This window comes from Solanum lycopersicum, chromosome 11 (genome assembly GCF_036512215.1).
Source record: "Solanum lycopersicum chromosome 11, SLM_r2.1".
NCBI lineage: Eukaryota > Viridiplantae > Streptophyta > Magnoliopsida > Solanales > Solanaceae > Solanum > Solanum lycopersicum.
The window spans coordinates 3,135,714-3,154,723 of NC_090810.1; the positions used below are offsets into that span (position 1 = coordinate 3,135,714).

General features: G+C 34.5%; 1 protein-coding gene across 3 annotated transcripts; it reads right to left on the reverse strand.

The window, feature by feature from the left end:
• Positions 1-242: 242 nt before the first annotated feature.
• Positions 243-16,472, reverse strand: LOC101268735 (kinesin-like protein KIN-UC). Of its 3 annotated transcripts, none has more exons than XM_004250005.4 (22): positions 16,054-16,472; positions 14,033-14,130; positions 13,804-13,926; positions 12,352-12,537; positions 10,823-11,044; positions 9,648-9,807; positions 9,302-9,451; positions 8,228-8,316; positions 7,326-7,538; positions 7,000-7,134; positions 6,777-6,911; positions 5,573-5,752; positions 5,090-5,269; positions 3,879-4,004; positions 3,515-3,643; positions 3,326-3,446; positions 3,109-3,201; positions 2,245-2,370; positions 1,357-1,482; positions 1,076-1,219; positions 871-999; positions 243-639 (listed from the first exon to the last, which is right to left on the reverse strand). In XM_004250005.4, exons 1-22 carry the CDS (start codon positions 16,295-16,297, stop codon positions 494-496), a joined length of 3,255 nt encoding a protein of 1,084 aa, XP_004250053.1. In that variant the 5' UTR covers positions 16,298-16,472; the 3' UTR covers positions 243-493. The 3 variants fall into 3 exon arrangements, with proteins under 3 accessions (XP_004250053.1, XP_019066562.1, XP_025883889.1); XM_019211017.3 differs by having other exon boundaries at positions 12,352-12,488; positions 16,054-16,459; XM_026028104.2 differs by lacking the exons at positions 243-639; positions 871-999; positions 1,076-1,219; positions 1,357-1,482 and having other exon boundaries at positions 2,245-2,437.
• Positions 16,473-19,010: the final 2,538 nt, after the last annotated feature.

Genomic DNA, 19,010 nt, shown 5'->3' on the forward strand with positions numbered 1-19,010 from the left:
TGTTAGTGGATCGTCCACACACTGGCTAAGAAAAAGTATGCAAGTTATATGCCTCACCATCTTGATTGTGGTGAGATCTTTAAAGCCAGCATGAGAACTAGAAGTTGTGAGTTATATTGCTTGGACTGTAATATTGATCTTTCAAAAATACTTTTGGAAGGTCCAACGCGCACCTAATGACATTTTTAAAGAGTCACCTAATGACATTTTTAAAGAGTTCCGAGTGGAACGAATAGAGAAGATTCAACTAAATGATGATCTTTTTCATTACATATGAATCAATATTGAGATGTTGATAAATTACAATGTATATGTATAAGAATGGTATATAATTTACAAAAACATTTATCATAAAGAATCCTAGTTACATTTTGTTGGGCTACATACAGGATTGTTGTAAATACATGTTAGAAAAAGAGGCTACTTCATAATGCTCTACTTCTGTAGACCCAAAAAACTGGGATTTCCTTGTATTGGTGAAGTATTGCCTTCACTATGCTTTTATTTGAGCTTTAAATGTAGAGCTCAACTTTAGTGTCTTCTTAGCCAAATTGCGTATATCCTCTCGTGAAGATTCGTTTGATATTCGTACAATTTCATCCAATGCTCCACTTGACACGAAATCTCTAGCATTACCCTCTGCCATAGCCATAAGAAGATGCATCACTATTAATAGATATCTTTACTTTGATAGTTTTGTGAAGAATTTCATATTTAGATTTTTTGAGGCAGGGGGCACTAGATCCTCAAGAGTAGACCAACACTTGGCAAGGACAAGGTATACGACTACGCCAGAAGGTTTAGCTGTTTTTAGCTCCTAAAATCACAAGAAGAGCTATAACAAGAAATAAGTTTGGATAAGTAGCTAACCATTTTGTGCCAAATGACACAGAGCAAGTTCAATGTGGCGCCTAGTGGAAGAAGCAGCATTGTTAGAGTTGGTTGTCAACCATTTCAGTACACCATCTTCCATAAGAGTAGAACGGCCTTTCCTATGTCCTGGACAAAGCAATACTAGTCAAGTTTTTGCTCACAGGAAAAACAGTAATTACATCCATGTCTGAACAACACAAACCTTGAATTGTTCCTCGCGATTCACACTTTGCAAAGTTAGCCAATCCTCTGGCAACCTGTGCAATGACTTCAATATTTCCAGATCTAGCCATTTCTAACAATGCTTTGACAGCTCCATCTTCCCTTAATTTAGTGTGTAACTTTTCTGCCATGACATAGATGCTTATCAAAGTTCAACATAAATGCACAGTAAACAATTCACACTAGTCAATTCAACAATGCACACCATCTTGTGTTCAGGAGTGACTACACATACTACAGCAGATAATGACCTGAACTTACCATTTCCACACAAATTTGCAATTGCTCCTGCTACCATTCGAAGAGTTTGGGCATCTTCAGTTTTGACAGCTGTATTGGCTAAAAGTTGAGCACCTCCTTTGCTTGATATTAATTCTTGATTCATTTCTGAACAGGTTAAAATTTGAAAAATTAAAACACAAGTGAAATTTGATCGATCAGCCCTTAACAACAGATTCATGTGAAACGAGAAAGAAATTTCAGAGGGTTAAAACATCGAGCTGACTGGATAATAGCCAAACTTTGCTTTACTCCAGAAAGAACATCATGGCAAGCTTAGATTACAGATGCAATTAGTCTGATGTTTACACTTTAATCTGAAAAAATCTATTCATAATATGGATGATTATACAGTCTTTGTACAACCTTTATTTGTATATATTATATATGTTACCTATTTCAAAAAATATGAAAAATTATAAACAGGTTAATGCACAAGATTACTATCACTTGTACGTTCTACAATATATGGTTTAAAGGAGGTTCCTGTGCTTTTTGAAAGTTAAAGAAGGGGATGTAAACAAAGGAGTGTCTATATCCAGAGTGGTCCCGGAGATGGCAACCTCCTTTTGTTTGTCTAATTGTTAGCTTCCTAGAGTATTTTTCTTGCCACCTTTTCAATTGTCCTTGTTTTCTAAATAGATCAGTCAACAACTCGAAGCTCCTTGGCCCAATTAACCGGAAAATTTGGAATTAAGATGACTAAGCATTCATGAATAGCATATTCATACTTATCATTGTGTATAAAGATTTTATTCCTATGACCAGCTCAGAAACATGATTAAGAAGGTTCCAATGAATGATAAAATCCACATCAAGGAAATTCTTAGAAAAAGCCGAGAATGTAATGAAGAAAAGATTCACAAGTACCATTCATTGCCAAATTGGCAATAGCTCCAGAAGCCACTCTGAGTATAGTTGCATTTTGGGATGATTGTAGCAGCATGAGAAGTGCATCTAAACCACCTTCTTGCACAATCTTTTCCTGATTGCTGTCTGAAATTAGGAAAAAAAGACTCAGGTTTTTCCTCTGCGTATTATCTGTTGATTTCTTTTTTCACAACTGAAATGACAATAACTTGTTCATGTCAGTCTTGTGGTCCTGTGGAGTTGAATCAGATTATGGACATAGTGGAAATGGAAGAGTACATAAAGATATAATGGTGGACTGATATCTCTCATTCACCTCTCTTCAATGTCAATTCTGATTGATTAGCTTCCTCTTTTGCGCACAGTTCACATAAAAGATACGTTGAAATTACGTCTTTACGATTAAAAGCAAACAGATCTGACTGGTTTAAGAATGATTAATTAAGAAGCTAAGAGCCCAAGAAAGCAAAGCAAGCACAGATTTTCCTGAATTTCTCCAAGTAGCAAAAAAAAGACTTTTACTAGCCTATTCACAGTTGTCACATAACATTAAGCACAAAAATCCTACCTAAAAACCAGAGAAGTAACCTAATGTCGTTCACCTCAAATGCGCACATATCATTTAATGTGTTTAAAGGTTTAGGGAAATTTTACTTTGCAACATAAACTTTATGCCTTAACGCTAATTTCGTGGCTTTTTGCAAGTCCAAAGTGGTAATTTAGTTTATCTGGGCAGCCAAAGAACCATCATTTTCAGTTACCATACCAAATAAAGATTTCTATCAAGCTATTCCGTTTAGTGCTATTGACAAACATACCATTGATTTGATACTTAAATATCACTAAACAATTAGTTATACAGACCTTCAGCTGCAAGATTGGCTACCACCTTCACAGCATGAATTTGGACGTCCAAATCAACTGATGACAACAAAGAGATTATCTTCTGGACACCAACTGAATTGCAAAGTCATTAAACCTAGTTAATTTGAAGAATCCAAAAGATAAATAGAAAGAAATAGACATGATTATGCTATTATATAACAAGAACGACCTGACTTTAGCATTTAAAGAGTTTTACCTTCTTCAATTATCTTTGACATTGTATTCTGATGGGCAAAAATCCTTTCCCTTGATTCAGTTGATCTGTGCATATTGAATGATCTACTGGGTGTATATTGCTTCACATATGACTTCTTCTCCTGTAAATATGAGATGTTAACTCCAATCCACGTTATAGTAGACAAAAGGACCCCAAGACAGGACTTACCTCAAAGCCATCTTCACTCTCAGGCACAAACTTCTTTATATTAAACAGCTCATTTTCAGCAGCTTTCCTTTGCTTTTCCTCCATTAGAAGTGTTTGCCTCACATTGTGAAGTTCGTCATGCAATTCTATCTAAGGGATCATGTTGAGGAAGCGAAGATTATTATAAGTAAATCTTCCACCAACATAAATTATGTTTTTTTGCTTATAAGTAGGGTGCACATTTTTCCTGTCTTGCTGTTTTCTTTCACCTTTTTTTTCCTTTTGCAGGAGGGTTGGGAGGGAAGGTGAGCATGGTAAGTTAATTTAAGTGAAATTAACATTAATGAGAACCTTGAGTGGACAAACGTTAAAGTGCTTTACATACCTTTTCTGATAATAGAGCCTGATATTCTGTTTTTAATGCTTGAAGTTCCTTCACAGTTCGCTCATACAGGTGATGCATTTCCTCTAATTTTGATCTAAGTGCATCTGACTCTTTTTCCCTCTGAATCTACATTCGGGAAAAGCAATAGCAATTGAGGCAGAAAAGAACTATAACGTAGAAGATTAAAGACAAAACTGTTACAACAACTACTCCTCAGCGTCACCTATATGAATTGTCACTAGCCATATTCCCAATTTAAATTCATCTCAAGCCAACATTTTACGAAATAAAAATAAAAATAGAATGAAAGTACAAGAAGTTCTCCTATATTCCTATTGGCCTAAGAATCTCTAATAGGGCTTAAAAACTCCTAGAAAACACAGGGCCTACCGTATACGCATTAACATGACAAACATGTACTCCCAACTGATTGAAATCACCTATATAAATCTTCTTCTTTATTGTGCCCTATGTTTTGCTAAGTCTGCATAGCTTCCAAGATATTATAGGGTTTTCAAGTTTCGAGACAACTTCCTTCCAAATGATTTTCGGTCTACATTATGAGTTGATTAGGATTGTTATTAGAATTCTGATTGTTTAATTATACACTTAACCAATATTGTACATATTGTAACGACTATAAATCCACAACCAAGCTTATGGGAAATAGTCAAGCTTCCGTTACAAATCTCTCTAGTATAACATAGTATCATAGTCAGGTCCATTCTTGTTATTTTATGTCCCAATTTTGGGCCTCAATACTATGTGATGCATACTCTAATTGGCATGCCTGGGCGTGCTGGGATCGGGTATTAGGACACATAAATTGAAGGATTTGTTGTTTGTCTCCTTATATTGTCTTGGACAATCCTTACGTTATGAGCTATTTTATGGTTGAGTTAAGCCCTCAATTTTGAATGCCTTCTTGTTGAGCCTTCACTAGGATTTTTCTACCCCCCAATTAAAACCATAATTCTTGTCATTTTAGTATGCCTTCAATATTCTCTTCTTGGCTTTATCCTGACTAGCGTGTGAAGTATTTGATGAAAGGGCAGTGGTGTATTCACATGCAAACATCTTAATCCTTACAAAACCAAACGGGCTAAGTCAATTTTGTCAACTGAATAAGAGTGAGAATCATGAAGATGCTTCAGATCGCATCCTATAGATTATCCAAATAGTACAGAGGCTAGATGGTTATTCAGCTTTACCTTTGTTGAGGCTTCATGGTCTGTAAATTGTTCTTCAATTGCATGTAGTTGTTCCTTCGCATTTTCAACACGAGCATGCTCCTCTTTTAGCTGTTGTTCTAATTGTGCTATTTTCTCCTCATACATCAGAGTAGTGTCTGCAAGTTCCTTCTGATACATAGATGCTTCCTTCTGATGGTGCTTTTAGGGACAAAAAAACAAAAAACAAAAACAAAAACAAAATTAGATACTTTTTCATAGCAACCTAGAACAAATAGAAACTAAAATCGGCTCCTGGTTAGTTTCAGTATGACGAAAAAAGAAAATTAGATTAACTTCACTCCACATATTAGTTATAGGCTTTTAACTAAAGTACGTGTAAGTTGTATTTTCTGGCTTAGAAAACCTGAAAAATTAATCATAGTAGGAGCTATGGATTCAGAAATACAATCGCAAGTTGATGTCTTATAAAGAAAATAGAGCATTCCGGTATAAATGGTCCACCTGTATTAATTCCTGAAGGCCAGGTAATTGCTCCTTCGTCAGTTCTAATTGTTGTTCAGCACTTTCTGAACGAGTACGCTCATCTTGTAATTGCTTCATCAGATCAGTTATCTTCTTCTCATGCATTTGGGTGTTCTCGGCAAGTACTTTCTGATATGATGAATTCTCAGATTGTTGTTGCTACAAACACCAAAACAACAAGATTAGTGACTCAACTGATCCAATGGAAACATGTCCAGTTTATGATAGAAAACTAGATGCGGAGCTACTAAATAAGCTCAAAATCATCACCATATAGCAAATTAAGTTTCAAATCTCCAAAATGCCAACTACTTCAAATCATCACATCAAGTAATACTTGCAATTTCCACAAGCACATTTTAAAGAACCTAACTCATCTTAAGTTAAGAAAAATGAACCATTTGACCTTTTAACCAGTGTTTGCTAAGTAGTGGCAATAATAATCTGAACTTTATGAAAGTCGAACCAGAACTTGAATAGGAAAACAAGTGGACACATCTGCAAGGAAACCCATCTCAAAAGGAGTGAGTTGCCTAAAATCCTCCTTGTTGTCTTGCTTGGTTTCGGATAAGAAAGACTATTCACTTTAACCTACCTTCCTAGCTTTAGTTGCCTTAAGGCTTGTCTTTCTTTTAGAACCTTGTTACTTTTAAGCTGTCTTTTTCCCTGAGGCTTTCAGAAAAGAAACATTTCTTACATTATTTATAGCACCTTTGTACAACGTAAAATATTATCCAATGTTGGACACTAATGATACACTATCATGTAGGTACATATGTATCTTAATTGCTAATTCCAACAATTCAGCAGAAGGATAGGGAGAGGAGAATACATAAAAGGATAAAGACAGAGCTCTATATAACTTCCAATAGTTGTATGATTGGGCCAGTCTCTTTCAGTAGAGAAGGGGCAAACTCAAAGGAACAAAAAGGCATAATGTCAAGTTGAAATAGTCTGTCAATACAGGTCACAGAATATATTCAAACTTCTGAAGAAGCTAGACCGCCGGACATCAGAAAATCACCTAGACAGTCTCAGTTCTTCTTTACTGAGATGAGTCTACATGGGACTTAGAATATCTATTATAAATGCTTCTGAAAATACATAGCTCAATTCATTGCCACAGCTTTAAATCTAATTTCAGAAGTATGTTGAATGAGCATAATTGATCGATACTAGATACCTTGCTATGCTTTAAACTCATTTCTAGGCGTGCAACCTCATCCTGCAACAATTTTTTATGATTTTTGTCTCGGATGATATCTTTCAGTACGTTTTCCAACTCCAATTTCAAACGACCATTCTCTTTCTCCAGAAGCTGAAAATACACGAGACATATTTAGGAGCTTTAGCCACTGGTATGAGAAAGTTAAAAGTTTGTAGAGATTAGGACTCTGCCCATGTACCTTGTTATTCTTCAAATCTGATTCTAGCTTCAAATTCTCATTCTTCATCGAATTGATCTGTTGCTTCTGGAAATTCAACTCCTCCAACAGTTTTTCCATATCTGACACCAGGCGACTATTTTCTTTCTCTAGAACCTGCAGATGAAATAACGCATCCAGGGACATTGAAAGCATGGAAGTAAATAATATCAGTTCACTGCCCCACTAGAATGAGATGAAATATGGAAGGACAATATGCTATAAGGATTCCTTCTTTTAGCAAGCTCAACCTCAGAGAACGAAGGCGATAGATCCTGAAAGATAGAAAAAAGAGGCCAAAAGATTACCTCGGACCTGGCAACTATACTTCTTTCTGCTTCAGTAAATGACTTTTGACACTCTCTTAGTTTTTTTTCCATTGCCATTCGGTCATTTGCCCTAAACTTTTGCTGCCTATCAACCTCCACAGTGAGGTGCTCCACTTGAGTCTCTAGCTTCCGGCATAAGTTCTCGTAATCAAATTCTTCTCTCAACTTCACTGTGTTAACTATTTTCATGGCCTGTATAAAACAATTAATGCTAGCTCATTTGGCATGAAAGCTTTGAAGTGTCAACTATAAAAAAGCACATGTCCAGATATAATATACCAGCAGAAGCGCACAACTTCTGGGTCATAAATTGGCAGAGATGTGGTCTGTCATGTCATGGTTAGCAAGGAATGAAAAAGCAGCCAATGATAATTTTTTGGCAAGAAAAGCTATTAAAAGATTATATTTCTCTTTCATAAGTGCTTAGCTTCTTATAGGAAGGTTCTTTGTACATCAGTTCATATGATAAACAGTAAAAGGAATGCAGCATAGTACATTATGCTTTCAAAACTACTTCTTTCTATGGACAAAAGAGAGCTTAAGCATTCAAAAGAGCTACAATAATCAAGTTGACTGAATCTCTTGTATCGGGATAAGAATTTTTATCCACCACTGGAAGTAGTACTTATTTTTCTCTGGTTTTAAATACAAGTTAGACCAAATGGTGAACACTCCTTAGATATGAGAGACACGCCTTATTGAAACTGCTATTAGATGGAAAGAACATAGGGAAGTCTAAAGCATGAGACTTTGCGGAATCAGATTAAAGATGAGATGACAGATGCTCAAGTATTCAGTAGGAAAACTGAAGACAGTTGAGACTTGAGAGGCCAAAGGACTAAAAAAATCTGCCAGACATAATAAAAGAATAGAAATCTCACCCTTTGTCCAAACATTATTGTGCTTGTGGTCTCTGGATAATGTCGAGAAGATGGTCCAATGGTTATTATGAGTGAAGTTCGTGCAGAACCTGTTTCATTAGCTTATATTAATAAGAAAATACCCATAAAGACAAGAATAGCATTCACATAATACAAACTATACCCTAGGATTATTTTAGCTTTGAGGAAAGGACGGAACAGATATTAATCACATCTTACCTGCAGTAGCTACTATTTTTTCAATACAACATATAATCTGAAATCCCATAATTCGTTTCTCTAAACAAAGCTTCTCTATTCCATAGCCACCACAATAAATTGCACTACGTAGAAGGTTCACTCTTTCTCATATGCAAGCCCACATATATATTCATTTTACCAATCTTTAGCTTGAATCAACTTTGTTATTATCTTTATGACTTCACATGGACCATATATTGTTGAGAACGCGGATGTTAACTGAAGAAATCACTAAGGGACAGGTAGTGGTGGAACGGAGTTCTTTTTGTAATGGCAGAGACTACCTCCAACCAACACAAGCACTGACTAACTTTACCCGCCAAGGTATGCAATTCTAAAGAAATTAATTATTTTTCTTTTTACTCTGTTGCAAATTGAACCCTGGTCTCCCATGGTGGATGTAGGGTAATTATTTGAGGTCATAGTAAAAAAAATCTATTTGAGAGGCTAAATTAATAGATTTTTAAAAATTAAATAGAGTATTCAGACCATAATCCTTGGGTCAGGATACGTCTTACTAATGTCTGACTGCATGTAGCAAATGACAAAGTCAATTAAAGATTTAAGATATTACATATTAGTGAAAAGCTAGAAATAACCAACTCCATGCACTAAGAGGTCAAGTAGTTCATGTACAAAAAGTCGCACATTAGAGTGAAAGAAAAGGGCATAAGAACATACTTACTTCCAAACAATCACACATAACAGGGAAAGTTCAAGGAATAAAAGCACAGTTACTTGCAAACATCCTATGCAAGGTGATGGGCAAATATTTTGAGATCTAAATTAGTTAAATTAAGAACAATAAAAACTAAAGAAAAAACTTTGAGTAACCTCCAAATGAATCTCGAAGAAGTCGTGTTAATTTAGAATCTCTTGTAGGTATATGAGGACTGTTCTCAGCCAGTGCATTTATACACTTTCCCAGAGAAGTAAGAGACAGATTAATAAACTTAGCCTCTTCCAACAAGCGACCTTCACTCCCTGCAAGGCAGTCAAATATGATTGTTTATTAATCTAGAGCATGAACCAAAAAAAAGTAAGAGACACATGAACATACATTGCATGCTTCCATACCACATTACCACAATATCCCTACCTCCCAGAAACAGCTTATGTGTGAATACGTCAAATAAGAAATCAAAAAGAACTGGTAAGTGTGAATGAAATAATAACAAACCAGATTTGTCTATTCGCTCTGATCCTGCAAGATCAACTATCAGTAGCTTGCTTTTACGAACAATAGGCATCTGATTGCCATGTCTGTCAGTTTTGCTGTCTTTCTCTTGAAAAGATGAGTCGGTTTCTTCATCATTTTTAACAGATTTACGGATGTTAACCTGTAAAAGAAGGAGAGTAAGGTTAAATTAATAGACAAGTTACCTGCCTTGTAATAGATTTAATCTTTTTAAAAGCATGCTACAGTTCAACAAACTATGTCACGCACATTCCATGACCAATATGGGACACTCTAACAACCTCCAAGATACCAGGACAATATTGGAGCGTGGAAAAAATAAAACATGAATCCAAAACTGGACAAACGAAGAAGAAGAATGGATTTGTCTGTAAGACCATGTAAGGAAATCAAACTAGTCCTTAACTTAATCCCAAAATAGTTTATGAAATAGAAGTTGACCGAGACCATGTAAAGGAGACAGCCTTGCATTCCTTTACCAATATCGGACACTCTCACAACCTCCCACACACCCAGGGCTAGAAGCTCCCAGACACAAACAAAAGAACATGTGAATTCAACATTGCATAAACCAAAAATAGGAAACGGTCTAATTCCTATGCCATGTAAAGAAGATGGACATTGAACCTAATTCAACCCTACAATTCCAGGTGTGTTTTGTGCAACAAAACCAAGTAAACCAACAATCACCCTTTCCTGCATTGCAAATTTACAACTCTGGAACTTGTTCTTTAGTCTCACAGAGATCAAGTGGTCAATGCCTGAACATACTGCAGACCTGATGAGCTGCTGGATTAGAAGAGGGGGCAGCAAGAGTCAGAAAAAGTGGAGGATAATACCTTCCTGCATTTGGTGGGCAGTATGGAAGGAGACAAATGGTAGATGCTTTGAAGATAAAATTAAGTCCATTCATGATGTGAAATGGAACTGCATTGTTCCTATATTGTTTTGGCACAAAGAAAATTGTATAGAGGAATTAGATGAGCTTGTAGATTTTTTAGGTGGCTTGTAAATCTGCAACCTTCATATTCTTTCCCTGGAACCTTATATTATGGTCCTAAATGCATGAGAGGTAACAGGAGAACGTCCAAAATTTAGTTATGTATCCCCAACTTTTTTTTCCATAAGAGAATAGCTTAGGAAATTTTAATTTATACCATAAGAATTGCATGGCTTCGTGATGATTCGGTATTTAACTTAGTATTTGCTGCAAGACGGTTGGCTTCTCCAATTTGCAGAAGTTGCAAGAAATGGTCAAGATCCTGAATCTTAACCACTGTAGCCCCAGGCACAGATACTTCTCCAGTCTTAGCATCTTCGACAATTGGAATGTTTATCTTTTCAGGAGCAAGCAAATCTTGGATAGACTCCATGTACAACTGTTGCGTAAATTATAAATGTTAGTAAGTATTCTGAAGAAACATATGTATGGAAAAATTTACACCACTATTGCTATAACTTTTTCCTGATAGATTTAATGATGTATTATTGAATTTAAAAAGTAAGTGGGTGAAAATATCCTAGGCGGACAATAAGGTACAGTAATGTTGGAATGTTGCTTTTGACATATTTCTTTTTCTAATTGAAAAGTCTGACCATGTGACCGTACAACCATTTCTAAAGGTTCTTAATCACTATAACAGGACTGGCGTCTCAAATCTTTACGAATTTAAAATAGTTATGATGGGTACTGGACATCTCTCTATACTAACGCGTAAAACTTGATGAATCAATTCATTCAAAAGGTTACTTATGCATTCAATTTGATGGATCCTGAATGTCTGTAGAGTTCATAGCCTAAAGATCAACATGAAATTTATAGTGACCACTCTATCAAATATTGAACCTCAAAAGCTAGGATTGGTCATCAGTCATCAAGTTACACAATTGAGAAGTGTAAGCATATGAACCTTGTGTCTAACTCAACCCAAAAGCTAGACCTAAAGGGAGGATTGGTCAAGTCCATATTAACAGACGACTAGTTCGTTCCCCAATCGATGTGGGACTTACACCCATTTTCATGCCAAGACTTAACTGGAGTGTGGACACTATAACATTGAGACCCAAACAAGTAGCAAAATTTCAAGATAATGCTATCACATGAACTTGCTTTGTAGATCTATGTGTAAGCCTTAACCAATTCAAAAGAATATGAGGACTTAAAACAAGTATTGTGTTGTTAAGGGAAATCCACCTGTCGGCCAATTCCCTTACATGTTTCCCTTCTCCTGATCAGATGCAATGGCTACATCCTAATGCCAAGGTCAGACAACCTTTCTCTAGAGTTGGGCAGTAGAACGAGAAATTTTGCCTCTAAGAAGAAATCAGGGATGTCAAGAAGACAATAGAAACATCTGATGTTGGTTATCACTAATAAACCAATAGTGCCGAATGTGACATTAGCAGTTAAAATTCAAGTTATTCAACAAAATTTATGCCAAATGAACAAGCATTGTGTTTAAATTTTCCAAATGCAAATAAAACTGCTCAATAAAACCTGCTAACATCAATAAAGATCCACATTCTTGCATTTTTCTTTGCCTTTGCTCTCAGTGTGCATGGATGCAATAATTTGCATAATTGCATGTCTGTAGCTTCATAAGTTTAAATGTAGTGGTCTACTACATAAGACGCAAAAATGGATACTTATACAAACAAATTTCATCAAGTTAACCCATACGAATACCTGCAAAAAGGACATTTCCACACTATCAGATGAGGGGGTTGTATTGACAATAATGTCCTCCAAAGCTCTAACCATGATGCCACGCTCTGATACATCATCTTTACCCAATCTACCAACTGTATAAGTCTTGCCAGTACCTGTTTGACCATAAGCCATAACTGTCCCATTATACCCATTCAACACGCTCTGCAAAATTAATCAATTTTTTTTGCAGATTAAACACGTAAAAATAGTTAGAAACAAAATCCAACAACGGTTTGCTTTCTTAAAATGTAAAACTGAAAAAAAAGAAGGAAGAGATCATAGCTGTATCACATAAATAAAGGTTCTGTAGGTTTTATTCAAATAGACAGCCACATAAACCCTGCTAATGATAGATTTCATGTTTTACTGCTCCTTGAATATTGAGATCGAGGAATGTAGCATATTTTTCACCAACATTAGTTCACAACATTAATATCTAATAGACCTTTAATTGATCACTTTGACATGTATTTAGGATGACATAAACTTTAAGAGATGCAAATCACTTTGACAATCAACTAAACTGAACAATCTTTAGAACTTCTCCACATTCTTTTCTGGCCGAACATAAATACCATTCAACTCTGACTATTATCAATCAACCTCAATTAACTTCAAAATAAAGTCTATATAAGTTAATAATAGTGACATAATATTAGTAAACAAAAAGAAAGTAGCAAGAGCACGTCTCACAGAACAGGAGCATGCTATTGATGTCTGTCTTGGGGAAGGGATGTGTCTTGTGGAAAGGCAGAGAAAGCAAGTGCTCTATCTTGAGGTAAATGTTTCCGGTAAATTCAGTTTCTGTTCTTTGGGGGCTTTTGGACCCCTCTCGATCTTTTCGTGGTTAGAAAGAATGAATCTCAAAAAGGCCAGGAATGACTATCACTTGGCAGGTTTCAATAAAATGCCTACATGAAAGACTGATATGGCTTTCCAGGGCTATGAAGCTTAGCTTGCTTTAACAGCCACGTGATGATTCAAGTTCGTGTTGCACGAAGCTTCACCTTACTCTCTTTTTTCTTTTCAATAAGTTTTTTCTAACGCCTAGTTAATTAATGGGGCATTCACAGATCTGATTAGACACTGGAAGCTATTACAACAGATAATGTCCATCATGGTAAAACTCAATGGCATAATAATTGAATACAAGAGTGAAGAGTAAACTATGTCTTCCCAAATCATGTGAATAATATGCGTAACTAACTACATCTCATAGCCGATCTGTTATTTCTCATCATTAACAAAACCAAATAACATAATGCTCCAATAGAAATATATCACAACTCATAATCAAAAGCTACTAGCTTTCATGACTGAATTATCACCAAGAAGTTTTATGGACATTAATGAGAGCTACTTTCTGTGAAAGCGTAATACACTTCTACATATAATTCAACTGATTATCGTTGTCACTGTACCACTTACCTCAACTACAGGCTTTGCAACTGTCTCATATATGCGCTTTTGTGATGCACTTTCAGCAAAAACTTCATCAAACTTGTAAAACTCAGAATTCCAGTTATTTTTTCTCAACTTCAACTTCTTGAGCTGCATAATTTGGGAAGTAGTTTGATTGATTTAGTAAGTCATTATGAATTACAAAGATAGAGGGGAAGATACACAGCCATGCAAATGCACTCTAGAGGTTAATCACCTCAGGCTGCAGTTCAACGCAATCCGCATAATCAGCATCTGAAAGCTCCTGGGCATTTCTTGGTCGAACTCTGATGGCAACTCTAACTCTTCCAGGTTCTAGGAAATTTGTTACATTTGCTTAATATGTGTTGTGTGATTTTGAAAATGATCAAATTTAATTATGGCATAAAGTAATATACAACAAGTAAAACATATCCTACAATTGCATACTTATTACAATCCCCACAAAAGAATTTGGATAAGATCATCATTGCATATAACAACTCTAAAATAGAAGAGTGACATGGTATATAAGCGGGTTGTAAAGTAGATAATTTGAAATATCCTAATGTGGGTTTTCAGAGGTAGATTCGTGCAAAAGCTGATTTTCTTCAGCTCAGTACTTGAGTTTGTAGATCATCCATGTTTTCCTACCAATCAAACCTTAAAAGTTCCTTTATTACTCGTGCTAAAGTGGGCACAAGGTGAACCTTAGAAGCGGAAGATAAGCAAATCTATATTATCTGGAAAAAAGAAATTACGCAGCTAACAAGTACATTCCCGAGTAAACTGTAGCCTTTTTATTGGAACCTGAAAACAACAAAATGATTCTTCTTTTGATAATTTAGACGATGACTAAATCTTTGCCAATAAACTGACATTCTCCTATCTGCTATCCACAACTAAAAATTACATTTAAATATTCTCCACATTAAATAGTCGACCTCGTGTGTATTCGGAAGAGGAGGCCATATCTTGCTCCTATTATAATTTTCGTGTGCAATAGAAGAGCCTTATCAGAAGTGTGATGAAAAAACTGCTCCCTCTGTCACATTTTATGTGGCACCATTTGACTTGGCACTGTATTTAAGGAAAAAGGAAGACTTATGAAACTTGTGGTCTAAAACAATCTTTAAATATTGTGTGGCTGTAAATCATTTCGCTACCGGTAAAAGGAAAATGTTAAAGTTAAATTATTTCCAGTTATAATAAGATGACATTCTTTTTGGAACAGAGTAAAAAGGAAAGGGTGCCGCATAAAATGGGATAGAGGGAATACTTTTTTTCCTGAAATTACAATCTGTTTTAGCATCAACTGAAACATTTAACGGACAATAGAATTACCCTCAATAGAGAGGAAGAACAAAAAGAGAGTTCATATACTCGATACCAACTAGTTCGAGATTGAGGTACAGTTGATTCATTGATCCCTAAATTTTTCAGCACATTTACTTGCACCAATAAAGTGAGCAGAATTATCATGCGTTAAATGACTACTACACTTCACATATTTTCCAAAATTTGCTAATCAAAATACATATCATCACCCAAATCTAGCTTGAGAACAGCTATCTTCGAACACTTCAAATCTAACGTGCAGATAAAACAAAAACAAAAAATCATATTCACATCCCAAATTCAACTTAGCTTTTCTGCTTTCTTTTTTCCCCTTTTTCAGACATAATGGACCCTTTTTTCTGGAAAAAAAAAATGATACAACTGTCACACCACCAACTTCATTTCTGAATATTCAAGAACATCACAACTCAATCCTGGGTCTACTGGAAACAGCCTCTCTACCTCCCAAGCAGACGCTACGCCAGCTCACTGGTTGTGGATTCAGCCAAACACATTAGCTTTCCTCCAAATTCTGTATTTTTACTATACTAAAAACTTTTGAATGTATACAAATTATATATTTAGAACCCAGTAACTACTTTAAAGAACTAGAATCTCGAACTCATAAATTCTAAATCCTGGCTTCACCTCTGCTCTCGAGTCGGAGGTAACGTCTGCTTACACTCTACCTCCCCCGAACCAGACCCCACTTATGGAACTACACCGGATATCTCAGTCATTGTTGTTGATTACAACTCATTCCACAATATCTATAAAACTAAACAAAAACCACAAAGTTCTAGAAACACAAAAAAAATCAATCCTTCCACAAAAAACAACAACAAAATTCAAAATTTAAAAATCATAAACACAATCTAACCAACAAACCATCAAAGCATTTAAAACAACTAAAATCAAAACCTGGATCATTCTCCTGAGGTGGAGACCGATTTCTCGAAGTGGGTGTAACAGAACGCCTCGAATTAGCTGATACATTTTTCGAACGCAAATTTTGCGATGGCTGCTGCTGTTGTTGGTTATTAACACTAAAATTAGCAACCCCATTTCTTCCAGAACCATGATTATTTGAACCATGATTAGGAGGTAACCTTTCAGACCTATGTGAAGATGATGGTCTACCAGCAGTAGCACCAGAAGTCGCCATCTTTTTCAAGAAAAAAACAACACCCAGAAACCAAAAAATGGTGAAAATGATACAGAAATTGATGAAGAAGATTGTAGAAAGAGGGATTCACGTTTGTAGAAGAGAAAAAAAGTACTTGTTAATGGAGAAATTGTGAAGGAAGAGGCCGGCACGTACAATTTGACAAAGTACTATAAAAGGAGAGTTGAGATAAAAAATTGCTTTTTACCTTTTCTTGAAATTCCCGCGTTGTGTTACTCTCTCCCTCTCTTTTCTGTCAAGGGTCGTCGTGAAGTGGTAAATAATTAATTTAATTTTTATTTGACATAGAGTTGTTTTTATTAAGAGACGTTTTATTTCGAATGTAAGATTCTTTTATTAGATTAAGATTTAGATTTACTCGAATCTCAAGAATTGTTATAGGGTGGTTACTGATTAATAGTATCTGAAATTTTGGATTTGAATTATGTTGGATATAGACTGGTGGCTTGTCGTAATCTAGAATCGTTTTTATTTCAATGTGAGATTTTTTTTAGTCGACTTTGAAGGATTTTGATGAAATAGTTAGTATTCTAGAGATTTTGGGTTTGAAGTTAACTGGATGAAGAGTTAAATGAGTCGATTTTGTTAGGGTGTGCATGTGACAATTGTTTTTTTACGTAAATTCAAATAGTCAAGCTATATTACGGATACCGAATAGTCTAATATCAAAATAATTTGATAAATATAGGTGTTTATATCAAATTGATGATAACGTCATATTTGATATGTATATTTTTTTTTTCACTTGATACTAGTTAATTATTAAAAATATAAATTATTAACTCATTGAATTATGTTAATATGAGTTGATATAAATATCGAACGTAAATAAATTTTTAGATATTTTATGTGGGGTACCTTAATTAAATGGAACTTAATCTTGCAAAGTGATGTTTTTTTCTTTTTCTTTCTATTTTCGTCCATGTACTAATCTATTAAAGGGTTTGGTGAAAATCTTTAGATTTGATTGAAATTATGTACTTTACTACCTATTTTTGTTTGGTATTACACCTTTATTATGATATAATAGTAGATTAATCCTACACGATGATAATTTTTCGAAAAAATATCTTATTTAAACTCGTTCTAATAATAAATATTTTTCTAATACGGGATATTTAGAATCCGTTTCAAAATAGAACTAACTCTACTTAGAATTATTTGTTCTTTACATAAAAATTCAAAAAGATTAAAAAAAAGTTTTACTTTTTTTCTTTATTGTTGGAAAAGGAAAAAAGGATATTATATACCTTTTTATGATGAAATCTATACAAATCTTTTTCCAAAGATTTGACTATAGATTGATGCAAGTAAAACAATTATTACCAACTTTACATGATCACTTTTTAATTACCATTCATAAATTATCTAAAAATTAAAAAGTATTTTAATTATTGAACTAATAATATATACAACGTAAATTTTTAAATAAAATCTAAAAATATTATATATTTAGATTATTTTTGATGGACGATCGAATTGTATAATAGAAGAATGTTTTGACATTTTTTAATAAGTATTAATAATTTATGTAGAAAACATGTGAAATTTAACATGGGTTGCCGGCCTAAGCCAGCTTGTATACATTAATATGTGAAATATACATTAATATGTCACCATCCTTGCTATTTTCACCAATAATTCAAACTATTCTCCACTATTTATTTATTTTTTGTCTTTGTTTGAATTATTTTATTCAATGAAAAAGTAGAATATTTATTTTTTCGCTCTTTACTTTTTATTTATATTGTCGATTTCAAGCTCAGATAAAGAGAAGAATTGTCGAGCGTCAATTGAAGATAACATCTCTAGCTAGTACCAGTAGAAGTAAGAGTGTGTTGTACTTTCGAGATATTATTTTGATAGTATAAAAAATAATTTGCTATACCAATAATAATTAATAATGTATAAAATTTAAACTCTTTTTGAGTAATCCTTAAATAGACAGAAAAAGGACAAAGAGAATAAAGAGTGAGATCCAAGAAGGTTCTATTTATGTTTTAATATTATTTTAATTTAATTAAACTTTTTTTATAAAGTTTATATTTTGTGGGCAATAATAAAAGAATGGCCATCAGGTCCATGTGGTTTCTTAGTTTGGACATTCCTTCTTCCATGTTCAAGTCAACAGTATCTTTTACTAGACTAATGACGGAATCATAATTTTCACTGAGGGTATTCAACGCCAACGAGGTTCAAACACCTATTGTATATATATATATATATATATATATATATATATATATATATATATATATATATATATTCCTGAACCATGACCAATCTCACAGTGTACAATCACCAAGGATACACAATATCATCTCAAGTTCGAATAAGCATTTTACCCTTCAAGGTATATTTTCCGACATGAATTCAGATTAGTTGGGCCCCACGTGTAGCGTCGGGTGAAAATGAACAAAAATATCAGTGTACAAGTAAACCAAATCAAAGATTGAACTACAAGACAAGAAACATACATTGCTGGCAAGAAACATAACCTGTTTCATTTCTTTCAATCATGTAAACTCTTTCACTAAAAACAACATAGTCTCATATCCAAACAAATTCAACTTGGCCACACACACACAACATAACAAAAAGAAGAAGATGAGTTTCCAGTGTTCATATGTTCCATTTGGCTCAACAATTCTTATATAATTGGCAAATAAATCTCCGACAGGATTAAGAGTCG